Genomic DNA, 21,849 nt, shown 5'->3' on the forward strand with positions numbered 1-21,849 from the left:
TGGTCATGCTCCTGGAGGTGCTCGGGCCAAAGCCACCCTTCCCCCGTGCCGCCATCCCCACTCACAGGCAGCTTCCTCCACTACCAGGGCCGAAGAAATGATGCACACGTCACCCCTGCTGGCCAGCACAGGGGCGGGCTCCTGGGGGCCAATGCGGAATGTGGCCCACGGTGACCAGCGGGGACAGGGGTTTAGCCGGGCAGAGAAGTCAAGCGTCACGTCCGGAAGACAGCTATTCCATCTAAGAGATGGGTGTCAGGACCTAGACACGAGGCAAAACAAGATTCGGGAAATCCCCAGGCCCCAGAGGCGGGGACCCTGGGGCTGGCTTCTCGGGTGACTCATCAGGCAGCCCCAGGAAGACTGGTTTGGGAAGGTCCAGGACCCGGCTGCTCATTTCAGATGTTGCACTTGAACACGGATCCCACTTCCTAACAAACATTGGCTTTTGGTACAGATACATATGCTTCGCCCACTCCAGTCCTGGGGACCACGCGGCAGGTAGCTGTCCCGACCCGCCAATATTCATCTTATGGTAAGGTGTCTATCGTATGACGGCCTGGGCGACGCCCAACCCTACCTGTAAGAAACAGGGTAAGCCCATGATCACTCACAGCTGTGCCCACTTCCCACGTGTCCCTGGAGTGTGGCCAGGCCTACAAGTGGCCCAGAATGGTGCCAGCAGTGACTTTCAGGGAGGGAGGCTGGGCTCTGTCTCCCCATCCTGACAAATTCCTCCTCCTTTTTTTTTTTTTTTAGTTTTAAGTTTTTTTTATTTTGAGAGAGAGAGACAAGAGACAGAGACAGCACACAAGCAGGGGAAGAGCAGAGAGAAAATCCCAAGCAGGCTCCGCACCGTCAGCACAGAGCCTGATGCAGAGCTCGAACCCAGGAACTGTGCGATCACGACCTGAACAAGAGTGGGACCCTTAACCGACTGCGCCACCCAGGCGTCCCAACAAATTCCTCCTTCTTGCCTCCGGGGCCATGTGACAGCCCAGAGCACTGCAATACTCAGAGGGAAGGGTACGTCACAAAGTCCAGGGCAGATCCTAGAATGAAATGCAGATATGCCGGTGGCCAGACAGCACTACGACCAAAGCAAAACGAGCAAAAAAAAAAAAAAAGTGAAGATAATGATTAACCGCTATCACTGGACTTTGATTCCGGTGAGATTCATTTGTTTAATCTGTGTGTTTTAGAGAACGGTCAAATAATTCTATCCCTCCACTCCGCCTCCCCTAAAAAGGAAAGCCCCTCACTTCCCTCAGGGATTCCGCTCATTGAAATTCAAGAGCTGGAATCTGATGCTGGGGGAACACGACCCAGCGAGAGTGGAAAGTTTCCTTCTTTCTTGGACTGTGTCCTGCCGTGTTGTCGCATGTTGTTGCAAGGGAGCATCTAGATGGCACCGAAGCTTCTCTCGGGTCTGCGAAGGCGGTTGTGTTCAGCACCGTGAAGCAAATACGACACGGGAAAAGAATTTTCCTCTCCGGGAAGGACCTCAGCTACACGTCAGAGGGAAAAAAAAAGAAGTACAGACTCGGGGTACCGTCTCTATTTGTACTTAATAGAAGACAATTAGTTGGGGGAGAAGGGCAGAAACATGCCCACAAAACATCACTCAAAAAAAAAAAAAAAAAAAAAGCAAAAATTAACTGCATCTTTCTCCTTAGTGATTTACTGTGTTTCTTCTCCAGACTCTGGCACGGACCCTTACTTCTTCTGTGACATCATAAAGCAGCCACAAGCCGAGCGCAAGACCTGTGCAAACAGCTGGTCACTCTGGAAGGTTCTCACTTTCCATCAATCCTAAAAATATGAGTGCGAGCACACTGGAGCTGAAGAGGGAAAATCCAGGCCAAAGTCCATCACTCACCGAGGGGACTGTCCTCTAGGCAAGGCAAAGTGTTAAAGGCCAATCAGACAGTGGGGAGTCTTTATTATCTCATTCACCACTAACACTCTGTTTCTGTGAATCTAACTCCATAAGAGTAAAATCCATTCGTGTGGCCAATATCTTCCTTCCTCCGTCAAGTACTAACACTGAACACCTAATACACAAGTGACATCGTTCCAGGCCCTGGGAATACAGATGTAGGCGAAACAGACACGAGTCCCCGCCACCTGAGGATCAAGTCCCTTCTGCCGGCTTCAGCAAAGGGTGACCGCGAGAACCCTAAAGTCGCAAGGACGGAGATGAAACTTTTTCCTGCCTCTGGAAAAATAATTGCGTCCACCGGCTCGAGGGCGGAGACATCGCGAAGGAAGCAAGCCGAGATCCTGGCAGAAAGGGGCTCCCATCAACCGAGGGGAGGGAAGGAACCCCTCAGCATCTTGCGAGAGAGGGTAGCGACAGGCAGGGGGTGGTAACAGCAGTACAAGGTGCGGTGTGTGTCCCCAGACAGACGACCTTGCCTCAGTGGAGGCAGTGGCCAAACCAGGAAAGTGTCCCAGAGGCCACTCTCCTACGACCTTTATGCCCACTCTTGGCGGAAGAGAAGGGTTTTAAAACCAGATCTCTGTGTACAGGCAAGACAGTCAACTAGAGGGCATTCGGCTCTAAGAAGAGCCTGACTTCCAAGGCATCAGGATGGGGAAAGTCATTCCAGGAGAACGTACCAGGCGATTCCAAGAAATGGCACAACTCCCAGAACTGCAACGCCCAGGAGACAGGAACTGGCTTTCCAGGATGTGGAAGGAAACAGGGTTTAACCAGAAAGAGGGCCATTCCAGAGGTGGCAGGCAGGGTCTCATTATCCAGATGTGTCCTCCCAGGAGCATCTGGGTGGTTTCGGTTCCAGCTAACAGCTCCCTAGGGCTCACCTGGATGCATCTGAATCCAATCCTTTGGAGTCTCGGCAGGGAATGAATGGAGGTCCTGAGGACTTACTATTCTTATGATAATGATTTCTCAATTAAGGGAAATTAAGCGGTGCCTTCTGATTAATGCCCCAGGACAAGGTCCCTCTGGACCCAGGTTTCAGGGCCGAGAACAGTGGAGGAGGGAGCACAGTGGGAGGCTGTGGGCTTGGTTTTTACACTCTCCACACGTATTTATGTTGCTTCATCTAATTTCTTACCTGGCACACAATAGGTGCTCAGTAAATTTTAGTTGAATACCTAAAACACTGGAGTCCCCAGCCTCCATAAATCAAGCTGTAGAATTTTCTAGAAAGTCAGCCAGGCAGCGTTCCCAAACTCCCTGGGGGCTACTAAGCCTCCAACCCTTCCCCTCCTTGGAAAAAGGCCCACCAGGCAGGTTACACACAAGCCGCCAGGCGGATACAGGCCAGATGGGCTGCTTCCAAGGAGGGCTGACGCGTATCCCCGAAGGGGGGCTCTGCGGGAAGCTTACCCAGCAGGCCAGACCCGGACCCCTGTAGGCCTTCCTGAGGGCGTGGGGCCTAAAGACTCATCCCTGAGATCACAGGGCCAAGGGAAAGATGCTAATTCTGCCCCCATCCAGGAAGTGCGTGGGGCATCCCGCTCTGAACAATGTCTCTCCCTTCGAAAGCACACTCTTCCTTCACCCCAGAGCCTCAGGCTTCCCCGCTCGACTGTGGGTGCCGCTGAACCTCTCTCAGGAGAAGATGCTGCTCTGTACATCACACCTTGCTCCCCCCCTCCACGCCTGTTCCCCCGCGGTGTGGCCCACGGAGACACTGGAACATGAGGAGTGAGGCTTGGTGGTAAGCGGGCTCTGCACTACCAAGGGGCTCCATTTCCAGATGGAACAAGAAGGGTACATTTCTCAAGTCAGGGGCTCCCTGCTCACATCTCCAAGGAGCAGGCACCGGGCCCCGAACAAGGTGGGATGCAGTATTCCCTTGAACAAACACTCCTTGTCTGCTGTGTCCAATGCCCTGCGTGCTGGTTAAAGAGTAATTCAGAGAGAGAGAGAGAGTGTGCAGGCAGCGGGGCCCAGAATGCAAACATTCACTGGGATTACTCATAAACCCTGTACCATACCCACGAGCCACAGACTATCAAGCCCATTTCACAGATGAGAAAACCAAGGCTCAGCTGGGTTACAATACCCAACGCAAAGTCACACAGCTATTCGTGGAGCCTCAGTTCCTACCCCAGTGAGGCTAAAAAATCCAACATCCTCTTCGGGTCCCCCCCCCCCCCGCCACAAAGATTAAAAAACGAAAACATGACCCCTGGTCACAAGGAGCCTAGAAATAAATTGGAAAGACAGACACCTACTTGAACAAGTATGAAACGAAACCAGGTACGATCAGTTTTCAGGAGGAAAACATACACACACATGCGCGCGCGCGCGCGCACACACACACACACACACACACACACACACGAGAAGATCTGAGGGCAACAACTGATTTAATTGCCCATAGCAACCGAAAGACCCAAGTGTCCGAGGCACAGAATCATCTTCCCAGACTGTTTTAAGATAAAACAAGAACAAACCCAAAACCCAACCAAAAAACCAGTGGCAGCCACACAGAGAATGGGCAGGGGCACAATCAGTGGGACGTGTAAGGGAGCCAGTGTCACCCAGCGTTCCCCATGTGCTCCGAGGTGGGTAAAAACCATTTTGCCCGATGCAGACTCTGGCTGGCTGGCTCGGCGTCAGCTGGGGCTTGCGACACGGAGCCCCTGCGTGGGAAGCACCCCCCGGGCAGGCAACGGTGCCTTTAGCCATCTGACACCCAAGGAGGCCGCAGGCCGGTTGGGACTGTTCTTCATGCATTCGAAATACAGCCACAGGATGGAAGGAGCAACGGCCCATGCCCCCCACCTCCTCCAGTCCCTGCCCCCACCCCCAGGAAAGGTCAGGACTATTATTAAAGTCTCTCTTGGTCCAGAACTAAATGCAGGCCTGGCGGGTGTCAGTTACCGCTCCCTGGCACGTTCTGCGGGGGCCACTGGGCAGGCTCCCGGCTACACCGCCAGCGCCCAACTATTTAACCCACTCAGGTGTCTGTCAGCGCGTGGCAGGACCCCAGAGAGGATTAACCGGACGTTGTGTGGACAGTGCCCGCCCGCAGGGGAAAACTGGGAGTCTGGAGAGCCGAGCCAGAGATGGGGGCACCTGGCAGGGGGACATATAATATTAGCCGTGTCAACGAAAGTGAAACCGGCAACCTTGTTCAATGACTTCTGAAGGCAGCAGTACGTTCTGTCCCGAGGGACAGGTTGGGCTCACTTTTCCTTGCTGGAAATCTCCAGCCTGAGAGCTTCCTTTGGGGATAGCGTTTAAAATTCTCTAAGAAAAATAACTCATTCCAAAAAATGTTCACTTGGAAGGGCTGGCTAACTGAGGTTTTAAAAACGAAACACTTAATTTAGGGGCACCTGGGTGGCTCAGTTGGTTGAGCATGTGGCTCTTGATTTCAGCTCAGGTCGTGATCCCAGGGTCATGGGATTGAGCCCCGCACTGGGCTCCTCGCTGAGTGTGGCACCTACTTGGAATTCTCTCTCTCTTCCAGGGGCTCCTGGGTGTGGCTCAGTCAGTTAAGCGTCCGACTTTGGCTCAGGTCATGATCTCACAGTTCATGAGTTTGAGCCCCTCATCGGGCTCACTGCTGTCAGTGCAGAGCCAGCCTGGGATCCTCTGTTGCCCTCTGTCCCTGCCCTTACCCCATGTGCACCCTCTCTCTCTCAAAAACAAACATTAAAGGGGCGCCTGGGTGGCTCAGTCACTTAAGCATCCAGCTATGGCTCAGGTCCTGAGCTCACGGTTCGTGAGTTCGAGCCCCACGCTGGGCTCTGTGCTGACAGCTCAAAGCCTGGAACCTGCTTCAGATTCTGTGTCTCCCTCTCTCTCTGCGCCTCCCCGCTCACACTCTGATTCTCTCTCTCAAAAATAAATAAACATTTTAAAAAAATTTTTTTAGACATTAAAAAAAAATAGATTCTCTCCCCCTCTCCCGCTGCCCCTCTCCCTTTAAATTTTTTTTTTTTTAAATAAGTTAATTTAAGTAAAGTGTAATATAGTGGAAAAGGGTATGTCAGACTTTAGGAGAGAGCGTATTCTAGTTCTCTACCTAAGGGAGATAAAAATAGAGTCTCTCCCCCTCTCCCGCTGCCCCTCTCCCTTTAATTTTTTTTTTTTTAATAAGTTAATTTAAGTAAAGCGTAATATAGCGGAAAAGGCGTTAGGAGAGAGCGTATTCTAGTTCTCTGCCTAAGGGAGATCTAAAGATACTCTTTCATCACTGATCTTAATAATGAACTATATCTAAGTTGGACCCACCGCTTCCAAAAATGGGATTTACGCTTTCTTGGACGAAAAGATCCATGTGTTCTATGAGCGATAAATTAAAAACTCACTGCTCACCGCTGCGTCCCCTGCTCCTGACGTGGTCTGGACAGGTAACAGATTTTTGTTGAATGAACATGAGACACAGGAAAGGTAAGGAGCTCGAGGAAGAAAAGCGAAGGCGAGGAGAACACAAGGACTTCAGGGATGAAGCCCGCTCTCCAGCGGCGAGCATCCTGACAGCTAAGGCAACGTGAAACATGAGTGTGTCGGTTCCACACGGGAACCGGGAAGGGGAGGTCGAGTCTGGGCTCGCCTGCCGCTGGGAAAGGTGGGGCCAACGGGCACCTCAGTACCTCTTTGTTCTGTGCTCCTCGTGAACACCTGGACTGTTCCAAGCGCAAAGGATGAAGTGAGCACAGGTTCAGGACAGGGGAGGCGGCGGCAGGGGTCCAACCGATTTGGCTGCTTCCGAGACCAGGGGGATTCGGTCCCCACCGCTATCATCTCAGGTTGACCCACTGAAAAATCTAAGGGGGTCAGAAGGTCAGGAAGGCATGAGCGGACTGTGAAGGACGGAGGGCGGCCCGGGGGTGGGAGACACCAATGCTGCAGCCCACCTGCGGGGACACACGGGCTCCGCCAGCCATTTGGGGGTGATCTGGGTGGCTTTTCTGGCCTCTGAGCCTCGGTTTCCTCCCCTGTAAATATGGGTTAACAACAGTGCCCACCGCATAGCACAGTTAGGTCGATTCACTGGTTAACAGATTAAGAACCTGTTTTTACTACAGGAAGGTCACCTAAACATGTTAAGACACAGAGGGTAGAGGCAAGAAATCATGACCTTTCTGAAGGACTGTAAGCATTACAGGCATTTATTTAGACGGATCCTGCAGAAGCAGCATTAATCACGTGGGCAAACGCAATTATTAGACGTGGCCCGAATGTATTCCAAAAGGCGGCAAGATGTCATTTTGTGGGAGAAGGATTAGGGAGGATTTTCCTCCTCGCCTTTTGGCATCTCAGCCCTAATAAAAGGTGATTAGGCATGGAGGGAGAGAAAAAGAAATCAAAATTATAATCACTTTTTGGCTTCAATGTCCAAGCAGAGGCCAATGTTCATTACTATTCAGGAACGGGAATGGGAGAAAGAGAACTTTATCTTTAGGGGACAGCACTGTTTTCCTGTGAGGAAATGACACTATGAAGAGTTACTTTCATGCGTGCACGCACGTGCGCGCGTGTGTGAAACGGGTAGAACGTCAACGATATTCTCGTGGATAACACAGTAAAAGGAGAAGTAGGTAAGAGGGCATCCAATGAACCACGACTCGAGCTTGGTCCAAAAGCTACGGTCAGCAGGAGCCACACGGTCTACTCAGCTGACTTTCTGATTTCGTCCTTTGTCATCCCAACCCAAGCTCTCCTGTCACCTCCTAAATGGCACCACACGAAGGGAAGGTCTTCGTTAACTTCTTCTCATCTCAGGTGCCTGGAATTACCAGGACTTCCCACGTGGCGGGAAGGGGCAGGAACGCAGGACCTTTCTGGAAGCCACATCCATCTATGGCATGTGAGTTCAGGCATTCTTTAAACATTAACTATTAAATACAAGGCACTATCGCAGAACCTCCAGGATCAGTCAGACATGGTTCCTACCGGCAAGAAACGCACGATCTCGGGAGAAAGGGGTAAATATGGTACATAAAGTAATGCTTGCAGGACAGCTTATATGTACAGGCACATGCTCCATGTTTCCCCTAAGTTACCTCCAAGCGTAAAGCTGCACGGACTTGGCTTTGATTCCGATTTTACCAGTGTGTGACTTCTCTGTCACTTCTGGGCAAGTTACCAAACATCTCCGGCTCAGTTTCCCCTATGTGGCTCCGATGACAGTGAAAACTCCAAAGACACGTGGGGACAAGCGTGAGACTCCAAGTTATCACTGTCCTATCAAACGTATTTCACAGTAATGATGTGAGATGGGTATTTGCTACTGAAGAATCTCAACCGCAAAGTGGTTACTAACTCACCCACGGTCTCAGGGTCCTCCCCTGACCCCCTGGAAGAAACCAGACACAGGGAATAACTGGTCCAAAGCCTGGCTGCCCCCAACATCTGTGACATTTGCCGTGGCTCCCCGCAGGGGAGGAAACAAAACACAACAATCTTTCTCGACCTACTTCACCTTCTCTACTGACAATCTTCTCTAATTCTGGTCTCTTCCACTCGGCAAACCGATTACCCAACGAGATACGGAAGGTCCTGAAATACGCCCACGACACATCTGCTCTCCGTACATACACGGTTACGGGAAAGGAAGCCAGGCCCCCCCACAGAGCTCTGCACGTTGAAACTGCGTGCTAACAACCATCCTTCTGGCTTACGGACAACCAAGAGAAGCTACAGCCAGAAGCCGTGACAGGTTGGACAGGAGCGCGAAAGGCCGGGGCGGAAAGGCACTGCTCAGTTTCAGGAGCCGAGGGCTGGGGTCTGGGGTCTCCACGGGAGCCGCTGGGTCCCTTGATGTAGGACTCCAGGGGCCATGGGCAATGGTTTAAATACATCTTCAGAGGCTTCACCGTGATGCACACATATCCCCGTCTCCAAATGGACCGCGGTCTGGAAACAAACACGCAGGCAACTGTAGCACCCTCCACAAGCGGACCCGAAACAGCTCTTTGGGCCACCTTTGCTCAGCTGTGCTCTGGTGAGAGTGGTCGCTCAGTTCAGCATCTGCAGTGAGCAGCGACAGCCGTCAGAAACAACTTGTTTAAAATGAGAAAAAGCCAGGGCGCCGGGGTGGCTCAGTCAGTTAAGCGTCCGACTTCAGCTCAGGCCATGATCTCACAGTCCGTGGGTTCAAGCCCCGCATCGGGCTCTGTGCTGACAGCTCAGAGCCTGGAGCCTGCTTTGGATTCTGTGTCTCCCTCTCTCTCTGTCCCTCCCCTGCTAGCGCTCTGTTTCTCTCTCTCTCAAGTATAACAATAAACATTTAAAAAAATTAAAAATAAAATAAAATGAGAAAAAGCCAAACTTCTAAAATCCTCGGACACCTCACGTTATCAAAAATATTGTCAAGAAAATACTTGACCCAGGGGTGCCTGGGTGGTCAGTCGGTTAAGCGTCTGACTCTTCATTTTGGCTCAGCTCACGATCTCACGGTTTGTGGGATCGAGCCCCACCCCGGGCCCTGCGCTGACAGCACGGAGCCTGCTTGGAATCGTCTCTCTCTTTCTCTCTGCTCCTCCCTCACTTGCGCTGTCTCCGTCTCTCTCAAAATAAAAAAAAAAAAAAAAAGAAAGAAAGAAAAGAATGAAAAAGCTTGACCACATTATTAATTGTACCCAAAGGAAGGGACAGCAGGACCCCAACAGGTATTATTTGCTGCAGCTACAGGTGGACGTAACCCAGCACACGTTCACGGTCAGGCCAACAACATAAAGCGTGTGCTGTGTGGAACAGCCTTCAGCCATAAAAGGAATGAAACTGATGCGCCAGGATGAACCCCAAAGACCGTGCTACACGAAATAAGCCAGGCACAAAGAACAAATATCCTGTGATTCCACTTACGTGAGGTAACCAGAAACCGCAGACACACAGAGCGGAACAGAGGTTACCAAGAGCTGGGGAGAATTACTGCCTTGAGGCACGCAGAGTTTCCGTGTGGGGTGCTAAAGTTTTTGAGACGGACGGTGCTAATAACGGCACAACAGTGTGAAAATAACGAATGCCAGACCTGTGCACTTAAAAAGTTAAAAGGAACAGTTTTTCTGTCCTATGTATTTGACCGCCATAAAAGCGTTATCTTTAAAAAACCAGCCAAGCACAATTCTAGCTGTTACCAAACCACCAACTTTTTATTTTATTTTATTTTTTTTAACGTTTATTCATTTTTGAGAGACAGAGAGACAGAAGATGAGCGGGGAAGGGGCAGAGAGAGAGGGAGACACAGCATCCGAAGCAGGCTCCAGGCTCCGAGCTGTCGGCACAGAGCCCGACGCGGCGCTCGAACTCACGAACGGTGAGATCATGACCTGAGCCGAAGTCGGACGGACCCTCAACCGACTGAGCCACCCAGGTGCCCCAAGCCACCAACGTTTTAAAGGAAAATGCCTCCCTTCCCGGAGTGTGAGGGGTTTGTAGCAACTGTCACCCCAAACTAAGCTGCTTACATGAGGAGCAAGCGAATACAAACAAGAGCATTAAATCTTTCTGCCAGAGAAAGGGCCGGTAAAGGAAAGTCACAGAGAATCTTTTGTCTGGCACAGCAGGTCCCTTGCGAACAACCCGCCGAGTCGACATCCAACACATGGCGCAAACCTAAGGCCCATAATCGGAGCATCCGAGAGCGCCCTGCACAGTAAGGAGGCACCAGATGGCTGTCAATTTCTGTCATGTGGTCTCAGGGCATCTTGCTACGGGGAACCGAGCACTGACCCTGGTGTCCACCGCAGAGAGAGGCCGGGGAGGCTCGGACATGCCCCGCAGGGTCGGCGGCAGGTTCCCATAGGCCTGCGTCTTGTGACCCGAGCCCACTCCCTACAGAGGGCGCTGGACGGCTCCCTCCTGACACGCCTGACCGAGAAGCGCGTGCCCTTCCATTCCCATCACAGACCCCAAGCCTCGGCCCCCTCCCTCTCCAGCTCCGTCGCTGCCACGTTCCGTGTGACGTGAGTGTCCGCAGTCAGACACAGACACAGCGTGCCCTCCTGCGCACGCTTTTTTGGCCAGTTCTCCCAGTTGACCGTTTCTCCTATTTACAGGACTTTCGCGATAAGCCGAGGATACTAACACTCCGCGCGTTAAATGCACCGCAATGATTTTTCTCCCCCTCAGGCTGACGCCGGTGAGGGTTTTAAATGCCGCTATGTCCCTACACAGATGCGTGTTTGCGATGCCCTCAAACATCAGTTTTCCTTTACGGTTGCGCTAAGCTGGACAGAGGAAATTCTTTCTCAGCCTGAGGGCATGAAGATTCTCCCTACTCTTAAGTTTTTTAAAACCGCTGTTTTCCACCTTCCGTGGTTTAATTGACGTGCAATTGATGACTGAGGATAGTATGGGGGTAGGGATCCTCCAGTCACCCTCGCCCAGCCCCGCGGGTCCTCCTGATCGGCTGTGACTTCTCTGTGCTACACTGAATCTCCATAAATGGGTAGGTCTCTTTACGGGATTGTCTGTTCTGGTCGTTGGGTCTCTATGTCTACGAATCATTCACACACTTTCCTAATTGTGAGGACTCTTAATGAAGCCTTGTTACCACCCGCCCACATTAAAGTTAGAAGCCCTCTAGGGAGACCGGCTGGCTCAGTCGGGGGAGCGTGTGACTGATAATCTCAGGGCGGTAGGTTCAAGCCCCATGTTGGGCATAGAGTACACTTAAAAATAAAATCAATCTTCAAAATAAAAAGAAATTTAGAAGCTATCTGTCAAGTCATACCAAAACTCTGCAAAACTTGGTCACATCTGCATTAAATTTAAAGGTAAATTTGATAACGTGACACCTCTGCGAGGTAAGTCTTCTGATTTGTGATCGTGGGATAGGGCTCCAGTTTATTTACGTCTTTTTTATGTGCTTCAGCAACATCATACAATGTCAAGGAATCGAGTTTAACTTATTCCTAGATACCTTCTGATTTTAGCTATTATTGTCCGTGGGATTTCTTTTTATATTACGCCTCCTGATTGTTTTCTATAGTTGCACAAGATACTGTGCCATTTTATCTGTTGATCTCACGTTGTATCTCCCCACTTGAAGAACTCATTCATTTTTTTTTTTATGTTTTATTTCTGACAGAGAGAGACAGAATCCAAAGCAGGATCCAGGCTCCGAGCTGTCAGCACAGAGCCTGACACGGGGCTCGAATTCAAGAACCGTGAGATCATGACCTGAGCCGAAGTCAGACGCTTAACCGACTGCGCCACCCAGGCACCCCAGAACTCATGCATTTTAAAAGTTTGTAAGTCTGTGCGGATTCTCTGTCTGGGTAATCTGCAAATAGGCACGGATTTCATTGCTCCGTTTCAGTGTCATTTCTGTTTAGTATTCTGTTGCACTGGCTAAGACCCCACTGACAACAGGCACTCGGGTGTGATTCCAGGTTTTCATGGACACGACTCTGATATTATTCCTGCATGTATGACGGATGCTGTACATTTTTGACAAATATATTATTAGAAACTGGTTATGGAGGTTTCTGAAAGTACTGGTTCAGTAAGAGTTTTGTTCTCTTATCGTTTCTTTTGCATCGCACGAGTGGAGAATTGTATATGTTCTTGTGGTCACTGGTGAGATGCCCATCTTTTCCCCTTAAATCTCTGAAAGTGTTATAAAGTCTTCATCATGTAACAATGGTAAAGCACCCTTGCACAATCATAATAAACCCAACTTGGTCATAACGTTTGTTCGATGTTTACGACCGACCGCTGAATTGGACTAATGTTTTACATGGACCTTGTGGTTCTACGGTAATGTGAAATATGCCCATATCTGGATTTCTTGGACCGTCTCCTGCAAAGCTACAAAACACTGTAAGATGAGTGGGAGAGGCTCTGGGCACTACCTCTCCAACAGCTCATACAAGGAGGGAAATTATTTGCTCCTTGAAGGTTTTGTGACACTCATCTGCAAAACCCCTGAGCCCTTTCGAGGGGGTGGTATTGATTACTGACTCCATTCTTCTGAGTTATTTCTTTGTTAAGATTTTGTGTTCTGCCAAGAGTCAAACTGTTTCATTTTGTTTTCCTCTTTCAACTATTCTTTCTTATTTCTTCCAATGTCTCTACCTAAAACTTCTGAGTGCTGTATACGCTACTCACAGAGCTATACATTAGGTCACGTCACGGAACACTCCCTGCACGCCGTGCAGGAGAAATACTCTTGATTTTCTTAGGTAACCTCTAGGTTAGTTTTTCTAATGGTGTCAGTTTGGTGTTTTTTTTTTTTTTTTTAAGACTTTATTTGTTTAGAGCAGTTTTAGATTTACGACAAAATTCAGAGGAGAGTATGGAGATTTCCCATAAACCTACTGCCCCCCCCCCCCCCACATGCAGAGCCTCCCCGCTGATCAGTATCACTCACTGAAATGGTACATTTTTACCATGGATAAACCTATGCTGATACACCATAACCATCCAAAGTCCACAGTTGACCTAGGGTTCGCTCCGGGTAGTGTGCATGCTATATGGGGACCTGCACAGCCATACCCATCCTGGTAACATCATATGTCTTTATAACGTCAGTACTGTCACTGCCCTAAATCTTCTCTGCTCCACCCAGAGAAGATTTTTCCGTCACCATCCCAGGCAACCACTGGTCTTTTTACCGCCTCCGTAGTTTTTCCTTTTCCAGAATATCGCGGAATTGGAATCCTATCAGCATGTCGCCTTTTCAGGCGGGCTCCTTTTTACACAGTACCGTGCGGCCCAGCCTCCTCCCTGTCTTCCCATGGCTTGATAGTTCACCTCTTCTTAGTGCTGAGGAATATTCCACTGTCTGGACGCACCAGTTTACTCATCCATCTAACAGAGGATGTCTTGGTTGCTTCCGAGCTTTGGCAATGACGAATAAGGCAGCTACACGCATCGCTGGGTTGGCTTCTGCGTGGACCTGCATCTTCAGCTGTTCTGGGTAAACACCGAGGTGCACAACTGCTGGGTCGTACGGCAAGAGCAAGCTGAGTTTTGTAAGAAACCGACAGACTGCCCTCCAAAGCGGCTGCGCCATCTTGCATTCCCACCAGCAATGAGAGTTTCTGTTGCTCTACATCGGTGTCAGCACTGGGTGTTGCAATTTTGTCTTTGTTGCTGCGACCCTTTATCCATTTCGCCCCTATTTTCACATTTACAGGCATGAAGTCGTTCGTGGTTTTCTTGTCTGAACTCTGACGCGCTCTTCGTGTGGTTTTCCTGTGTGCCTTCTCCCTCCTGAGGGACTCTACTAGAGGTTCACGGTTTCGCCAGATTTTGCAAAAGGCTGACATTTCGCTTGGTCCCTACCCGTTGATACTTTCTTCACCATTCTCGTAATTTCTGATCTTAATTTTTGTAACTACTCCCTCTACATTCCTTAGCGTTATCCATCCATCTTTGATGCTCCTAATTTGTTTCTCTTCCAAGATTAGAAATGGAATCTCAAATACAATTTAGCAGCAACATACAACTTCCTACCTGCAAGTACACTCATTTTACATTCAGTTCTAAATGACTAACTGGTATTTTCATTGTGAGTTTCTCTGTAACCCAGGACTGGGGTAACAGTGGGTTTTAAAGTTTCCACGCATATTACACATTTTGTTTGGAACTTTTTCTGTTGACTTCTGATTTAATCACACTGGGTCAAAGAACGTGGCTTGCATGACACGGATCGCTTAAAATTTAGTGTTTTAGGGGCGCCTAAAAGCATCCAACTTTGGCTCAGGCCACGATCTCATGGTTCGTGAGTTCGAGCCCCACATTAGGCTCTGTGCCCACAGCTCAGAGCCTAGAGCCTGCTTTGGATTCTGTGTCTCCTTTTCTCTCTGCCCCTCCCCCTCATGGGCACGCTCTCTCTCTCTCTCTCTCTCTCTCTCTCAAAAATAAGTATTTTTTAAAAACTTTAAAAACTTTAGTGCAGTTTTCCATATGTGGTTAACTTAAAAAAATTTTTTTTAAGTAGGCTTCATGCCCAGTGTGGAGCCCAGCATGGGGCTTGAACTCAGAATCCTGAAGTCAAGACCTGAGCTGAGAATAAGAGTGGGATGTTTAACCGAATGAGCCACCCATGTGCCCCTATGTGGTCAATTTTTTAAAAAGTTACACAGATTTTAGAAGATAATCAAGAGGGGGCACTCGGATGGCTCAGTTGGTTAAGCTGCCAACTCTTAGAATTTTTTTCTTTTAATGTTTATTCGTTTTTTAAGGACAGAGAGAGACCAAGAATGAGTGGGGAAGGGAGAGAGAGAGGGAGACACAGAATCCGAAACAGGCTCCTGGCTCTGAACTGATAGCACAGAGCCTGACGTGGGGCTTGAATTCACAAACCATGAGGTCATGATCTAAGCTGAAGTCAGACGCTTAACCAACTGAGCCACCCAGGCGCCCCTAAGCTGCCCACTCTTGATTTCGACTCATGTCATGATCTCACAGTTCATGAATTCGAGCCCCGCAACGGGCTCTGCACTCACTGTGTGAAGCCTGCTTCAGATCCTCTGTCTCCCTCTTTCTAGCCCTCTCCTGCTCACGTGCTCTCTCTCAAAAATAAATAAACATTAAAAAAAAATGTTTTAAAAAGAAAAGAATCAAGAGTCTATCTGTTGGATGCAGGGTTCTATGTATTTCTACCAATCCGGGCTTGTTAATACTGTTAACAGATATCCTTGGAATTACTCCTACAATCTTATTTAGTATTTTCTGTCTGACATCCTTTTTATTCTTCACATCCTGTTTTTTCTCCTTTCCTGGTGATGTCGGTTGTTTTCATTAAATACAGATTCCCTTATATCTTCTTCTGCTAGGTTAGGAGTACAGATTTTACGCATATTCTTTCATTAGTTACAATCCGTGTTTTAGATGCAGCTAAGATTTTAAAATATGTACGTAACTTACTATACTTTTTCTTAACATAGCCTCAAATCGTTTTACATTCTACTTCCCCCAACTGGGGTCTTATGATGACAGAATCACTCACGGAACAAACCTCACAAGACAGACACACACACACACGCACGCGCGTGTGCGCTCCCAGGGTCTAATGATCATCCAACGTTCAGTTTAACCTTACTACTGTTCCCTACACTGCCGGCCTTTTCTTACTGAAGTACAGCGTTCAATAAATCTTTCAGGGAAGATTGCCAGTCACAAATGTGCTCAATGTTTGCTGGAAAAAGCTTTATTCTGCTCTCAGTAGATGTCGCTATCCACTTTCAGGCAGACAGCCATTTCTCCCTCGACCCTCTGAAAATACCCTGTGTTATTTTCCGGCTGTGCCCAGGTTGGTTGTCAGTCCAACCATCGTTCACGCACTGGGAAGTCTGCATTTTCTCCGCAGATCTTCTCTTTGTCCTCTGTTTTCTAGATTCTTGCTAGATGCTTTTAGATGTGGAATAACCTTCCCCTTTCCTTTGAGTTCTCTGAGCACCATCTGGGGCGCCTGGTGGCTCAATCGGTTAAGCGTCCGACTTCAGCTCAGGTCACAATCTCATGGTTAGTGAGTTCGAGCCCCCTGTCAGGCTCTGCGTTGACAGTTCGGGGCCTGGATCCTGCTTCGGATTCTGTGTCTCCCTCTTTCTGCCCCTCCCCAGCTCTCACCCTCTCTCTGTCTCCAAAATAAGTAAACAGTAAAATATTAAAATGCCAATAACTGTTGGCATAACAGCTCACTTCCAACACGTGGGCTCCTCACGCCCACCTGTTTCTGTCATTTCTTCCCATCGTGCGCGTCATGGTGTCCGGTCCTTCATGACACTCTTCTGTCATTCACCGCCCTGAGTGTGACACACACGCTTCCCTCGAAGCCTTTGACAGACTTCACTGCATATGGAAACGCGACCTGCTGACTCGGGTGGCTCACTTCTCAGTAGGAGATGGAGAATCACCCGTCTTGCGGTGCAGCCAGGCTGAGTCCTTCTGACTGTCCTGTTTTACAAGCTCTGTGTGCAGAATTACTGAGGAGTGGAGGGAAAGGTGTTCAATGTCACAGGTGGAGACGCGTTCATTCATTCCCTGAGACCCTGCTTCAGGTGCGGGGACGCATCAGACCCTCAGCTTCAACTATGGGCTGCGGAGCTCCGGAGCAAGAGAGGGGATCTGCTCTGTTCCACGTGGAGCCCACCCTGCCTTTGGTGCACAGCCCTCCCTGCCACCACCCAAGCAGGCGTGACATCTACAGGATGCTTGAAAGTACACCTTGGATGTCGTCAAACCTTAAAGGAGCTTTAAGCTTCAAAAAGTTCTTTCAAGGGGCGCCTGGGTGGCTTAGTCGGTTGAGCAGACGCTCACGGTTTCGACTTCGGCTCAGGTCACGGTCTCACGTTTTTGTGGGATCGAGCCCCACGTCGTGCTCAGTGCTGACAGCACGGAGCCTCCCTGGGACTCTCTGTCTCCCTCTCTCTCTGTCCCTCCCCCACTCTTGCTCTCTCTCTCAAAATAAACAGAGAAACGTTAAAAAGGAAAAAAAAGTTCTGGGGCACCTGGGTGGCTCAGTCAGTTAAGTATCTGACTTTGGCCCAGGTCACGATCTCATGGTTTGTGAGACCGAGTCCCGTGTTGGCTCTGCAAATAACAGTGTGGAGCCTGCTTGGGATTCTCTCTCTCTCTGCCCCTCCCCTGTGCACGTATGCACTCTCTCTCAACATAAATAATTTAAAACTAAATAAATAAGCTCCTTCTGTGTAAATTTCCTTCTATCGAGTCAATTTTCTTGACTAAAGCGTGGACATAGACTTGTGTATGAACATTAATACCAAAACTTAGATTATTTCACCTTAAATGAGACCACTGCTAAGCAGTGCAATGTAATAAATTAAAATTTTCCAAAGTTTCAAAGCCGACATTAACGATATTCCTCTTTCTCTTTACAAGTTTTCTAAAAGACGACCAGGAAAGTGTGCCTGACACAGAAAAGCCTGACTGTTTTATGAATCTTCTAACACTTGAGGAAACATCTCTTTGACTTCCTATGAAGCTCCCAGCTTTTATTTTTGCAACATTCCATCCTCTTTCTGCTTAAGCAATTTAAAAAACCTGATTATTCTAATTCCTCCCAGCTCTAAACCCTACAATTTATTGGACTTAACTTCTGTAGGAATCCACACCATGAGTCATGTGCCTTTTTCCTGGTCCCTCCCCCCAAACCAGACTGGGTCCCTTCTTGGGCTGCCCGCCCCATATCAAAGCATGTATCCCTAAGACCCAATTTGCTTTTAACCCCTGTCCTTTCTTTTCCACGATGATCCCATCAGAAATTAACACAAGGGGAACAGAAGAAATCACAGAAAGGTGGAGAATTACCAAGAGCACAGACCCACCAAACCAGCCTAAGTGCAAATATGAAAATGCCAAAATCAGGGCGCCTGGGTGGCTCAGTCGGTTAAGCCCTTCAACTTCGGCTCAGGTCATGATTTCGCGGCTCGTGGGTTGCAATCCCACTTCGGGCTCTGGGCTAACAGCTCAGATTCTGTGTCTCCCTCGCTCTCTGCCCCTCCCCCACTTGGGCACACACACTCTCTCTGAAAAGCAAATAATCATGAAAAAAAAGAATGCCAAAATCCACAAGATTTCACCATGGAGGAGCCCTGGATAGGTAACATCAAGTTGCCCTTAAGTTGCATCCTTAGATAAATCTCCGTAGAACTGACTGTGAAGTTTTGCCCCCTGAACAGAAAGACAGCTTTCCCCTCGCTACCGTTAATTTATATGACAAACCCTGTGAGCGTTCCAAGCACCAAAAATCACCTCTCTCTGCCTTCTCCGATAGCTTAAGACACATCTTGCTTCCGGATGGACGACATAAATGGAGGGAAGACACAGAGAGGCTCACAGCTCAAGGCTCTGATGGCCGGATGCTTTAGCACGGGGTAGAGCTCGGGGACAGGGGCATGGCGGGGCCACTGTCCCGCGCAATACGGGCTCCCTGCAAAAGGAACACCGAGTCCTTTTTTGTCCAAGCGGAAATCCTCTTTGGAGGATCGCTTTCGGTTAGCAAAGACAAGTATGGAGGTAGGTCTTTCGCAAAAGCGAAGCAGTGGAAAACGGACTTTCCAAAAGCAGGGGGCACCTGTATATGAAGATCTGACAGCCACGCATTTTCTCCCCGTTTTTGAATTTGTTTTCCTTAAAGGGGAGAAGAGCCAAGGCCAGAATCTTCTCAGATGAGGGGCAGGAACGGTTTCTTGGCATACAGAGCCCCAGCACGTGGCAAAGTCACAGTCGGAAGGTAGGGCATCTGGGTCACCATGATTTTGTCGTTTCTTACCCTGGTGATTGGTGAGCCGGTCAGGCTGCGCTGGGAAGCCAGGTCCTGCCAGGTCTCGTGGGCTGACGGGGGGTGTCTGCTCCACCTGGTCCTGCAGAAAATAGGAACACAAAGGCTTCAGTCAAAAGTTCACACTTATCCACATCCACCATCGCTCGCATTGCCTTCTTCCTGTTTCTTCAATTTCTTTACCTTTCTAGTTCTCAAGGACAGTTGTTTAAAGTACACCGGATGGGGCACCTGGGTGGCTGAGTCGGTCAAGCGTCCGACTTCGGCTCAGGTCATGATCTCGTGATTCGTGGGTTCGAGCCCCGCGTTGGGTTCTGTGCTGACAGCTCGGAGCCAGGAGCCTGCTTCGGGTTCTGTCTCCCTCCCTCCCCAGCTTGCACTCTGTCTCTCCTCTCTCTCTCTCAAAAATAAACATTTTTAACGTAACGTAACATAACATAAGGAAGTTAATCTTGAGAAGGTACCACTCTGTTTAGCAAGGGAGTCAGGACAGAAGTTACTCTGTTTCTGGCTTCAACTGCTCTGCCTGAAGAGCAACTCAAAAAGAATTACTGTCAACCGCTGGATTTAAGCAATGAATATAAATAATTAGCATTCCAGGGAGCACACGCATTTTCTGCAACAATTACTGGTAATCAAGCCCCAGGCGGTCTGTTATCTGGTACGGAAACATCCAGAGTCTGCCTTATAATTGGCCCCCCTCTACCAAGCGGGAGGGCTCGGTCGCATTTTTTAAGATGTCAAGATGAGGACAACAATCTTAGGCAAAAGTTACAACAACAATATTATGACCAGCTCCACAACTCTAGCAAAATGTCTTCATGAGACTTAGAACCAAGCCAATGAAAGATGCATTAAAATACGGGCAAAGAAAACGGGTCCTTTAAGATTTACACGCTTGTAACAAAATACTAGCAGGAATTAACCTGGGGTGGAAAGAGGTCAAATTTCTCTTCCAGATTTAAGAAATGTTGACCATGCACCATGTATTACCTCTGTAATTAGCTTTTAGAACTCTGTCTGCAAAACACATCGGCTCTGAGAGTAATAATATACTGGCAAAAATAACAGCCAAATTCATCAACCTCATCCCTACCTCTGCACAGGAACCGCAGACTGCCTTGGGTGGAATGTTCCACGTGCCTGGGCACCCGCACCAGCCACTGTGCACAGAGCCTACACTGCCAGCAGGACTCCCACTTTACAGATGAAAACACTGAGGCTCAGGAAGGTTATGTCCACCTTACTACCCCTGCTGGGAAGGGGCATCCCGGGGATTAGAACCCAGGCAGTGGGGCTTTTAGATCCCAAGTGCCTTCCCACCAAGCTGCCCAAGAAACTCATTCATTTTGAGGAAGTTGCTTTATCACCCGAATGTTCCCCCAGCAAGTGGCTGACTGTCCAGAGCCTGGGAGCATAGAAACGGATGGGCGATACTCTATGCCCTCCGCCGTGTGCACGCTGACCTGCACGTATACACGTGTGGGTGTGGTCAATGCAGTGCTGGGGGCCACTCTCTAGAGCTGGGGAGGCAGATTCGGGGGCACTGGGGAGATAGTCCAGAAGGTTCAACCCACCGACATCTACCCCTCAGAAGGACGCGGCTCAGTCCCTGAGGAGGCCCAGCCACCGTCACCCCTTCCCCCAGAAAATCTGGGCAAAACGGATCAAAGCCCCAAGGTGCGAGAGGATATTCTCACTGCTTCTCTCCCTCCAAAACAAACGGCGTTCTTTTTTTTTTTTTTTTAAAGATGTAATACCTGCTAACTATGAAAATCTAGATGCTAAAAAAAAGCACAAAGAAAAAAATCCAAATGAGCCTCTCTCCTCTCACCCGGGGATGGATCCTATCAGTTTTCGGTCTGTTCTCCCAGAGAGAAGACAAAATGCACAAACATGATACGTCTGTGCGCGACATTTGAATTACTTACGGAGAACGTGTAGGGGACATCTGGATCGCATGGGGTTACAAATGATCCCACTAAAAAACGGATTCAGAATCAAAGGACACATGTTACTGAATTTGAGCCTATCTTTCTGAAATCTCCCATGGCAACGAAGCATCTCAATCAGCACTTCCAAGCCCTGGACCACTCCCCTAGGCGGGTGTGCAACCTGACTTTAGTCCTTCAAGTGACATTAATCCATTCCATACTGGTGACCATACGGTTAGTTAAGAACGGGTTTCTGGGGCACCTGGGTGGCTCAGTGGGTTGGGCGTCCGACTTCGGCTCAGGTCATGATCTCACGGTTCCTGATTTCGACCCCTGCGTCGGGCTCTGTGCTGACAGCTCGGAGCCTGGAGCCTGCTTCAGATTCTGTGTCTCCCTCTCTCTCTGCCCCTCCCCTGCTCGTGCTCTGTCTCTTCCAAAAATAAACGAACATTAAAATAAATAAACGAGAAAGAAAGCAAGCAAGCCCAAACGGAAGTTTCTGATTAGAAAAGAAGAGATGGGCTGGTCTGGAGGACACGAAGTCTGGAGACAAGAGGACACCACCAGGAGCCCCACTGAGGTGCTGAGGACGGAACTGGGCTGTTGGGGTTAGTGCACAAGGTGGTACCCCAGACCCCCAAATGCAGCGAAGCCTCCCCTTCCGGGTTCACCCCTCCCTCTCTGCTAGTGTCTGCCATTTCAGCCAGCATTTCCCCATCCAG

At 49.3% G+C, this 21,849-nt stretch overlaps 1 protein-coding gene across 3 annotated transcripts in view; it reads right to left on the reverse strand.

Moving 5' to 3' along the window:
• LOC121017006 (growth factor receptor-bound protein 10-like) overlaps positions 1-21,849 on the reverse strand; it is a 121,584-nt gene that overhangs the window by 14,916 nt on the left and 84,819 nt on the right. For all 3 annotated transcript variants that reach the window (XM_040455072.1, XM_040455074.1, XM_040455075.1), the window contains one exon: positions 19,185-19,275. In XM_040455072.1, coding sequence (XP_040311006.1) covers positions 19,185-19,275 — 91 coding nt within the window. The remainder of the gene's footprint in view (positions 1-19,184; positions 19,276-21,849) is intronic.

This window comes from Herpailurus yagouaroundi, unplaced genomic scaffold (genome assembly GCF_014898765.1).
Source record: "Herpailurus yagouaroundi ecotype Mexico unplaced genomic scaffold, PumYag 214, whole genome shotgun sequence".
Taxonomy (NCBI): domain Eukaryota; kingdom Metazoa; phylum Chordata; class Mammalia; order Carnivora; family Felidae; genus Herpailurus; species Herpailurus yagouaroundi.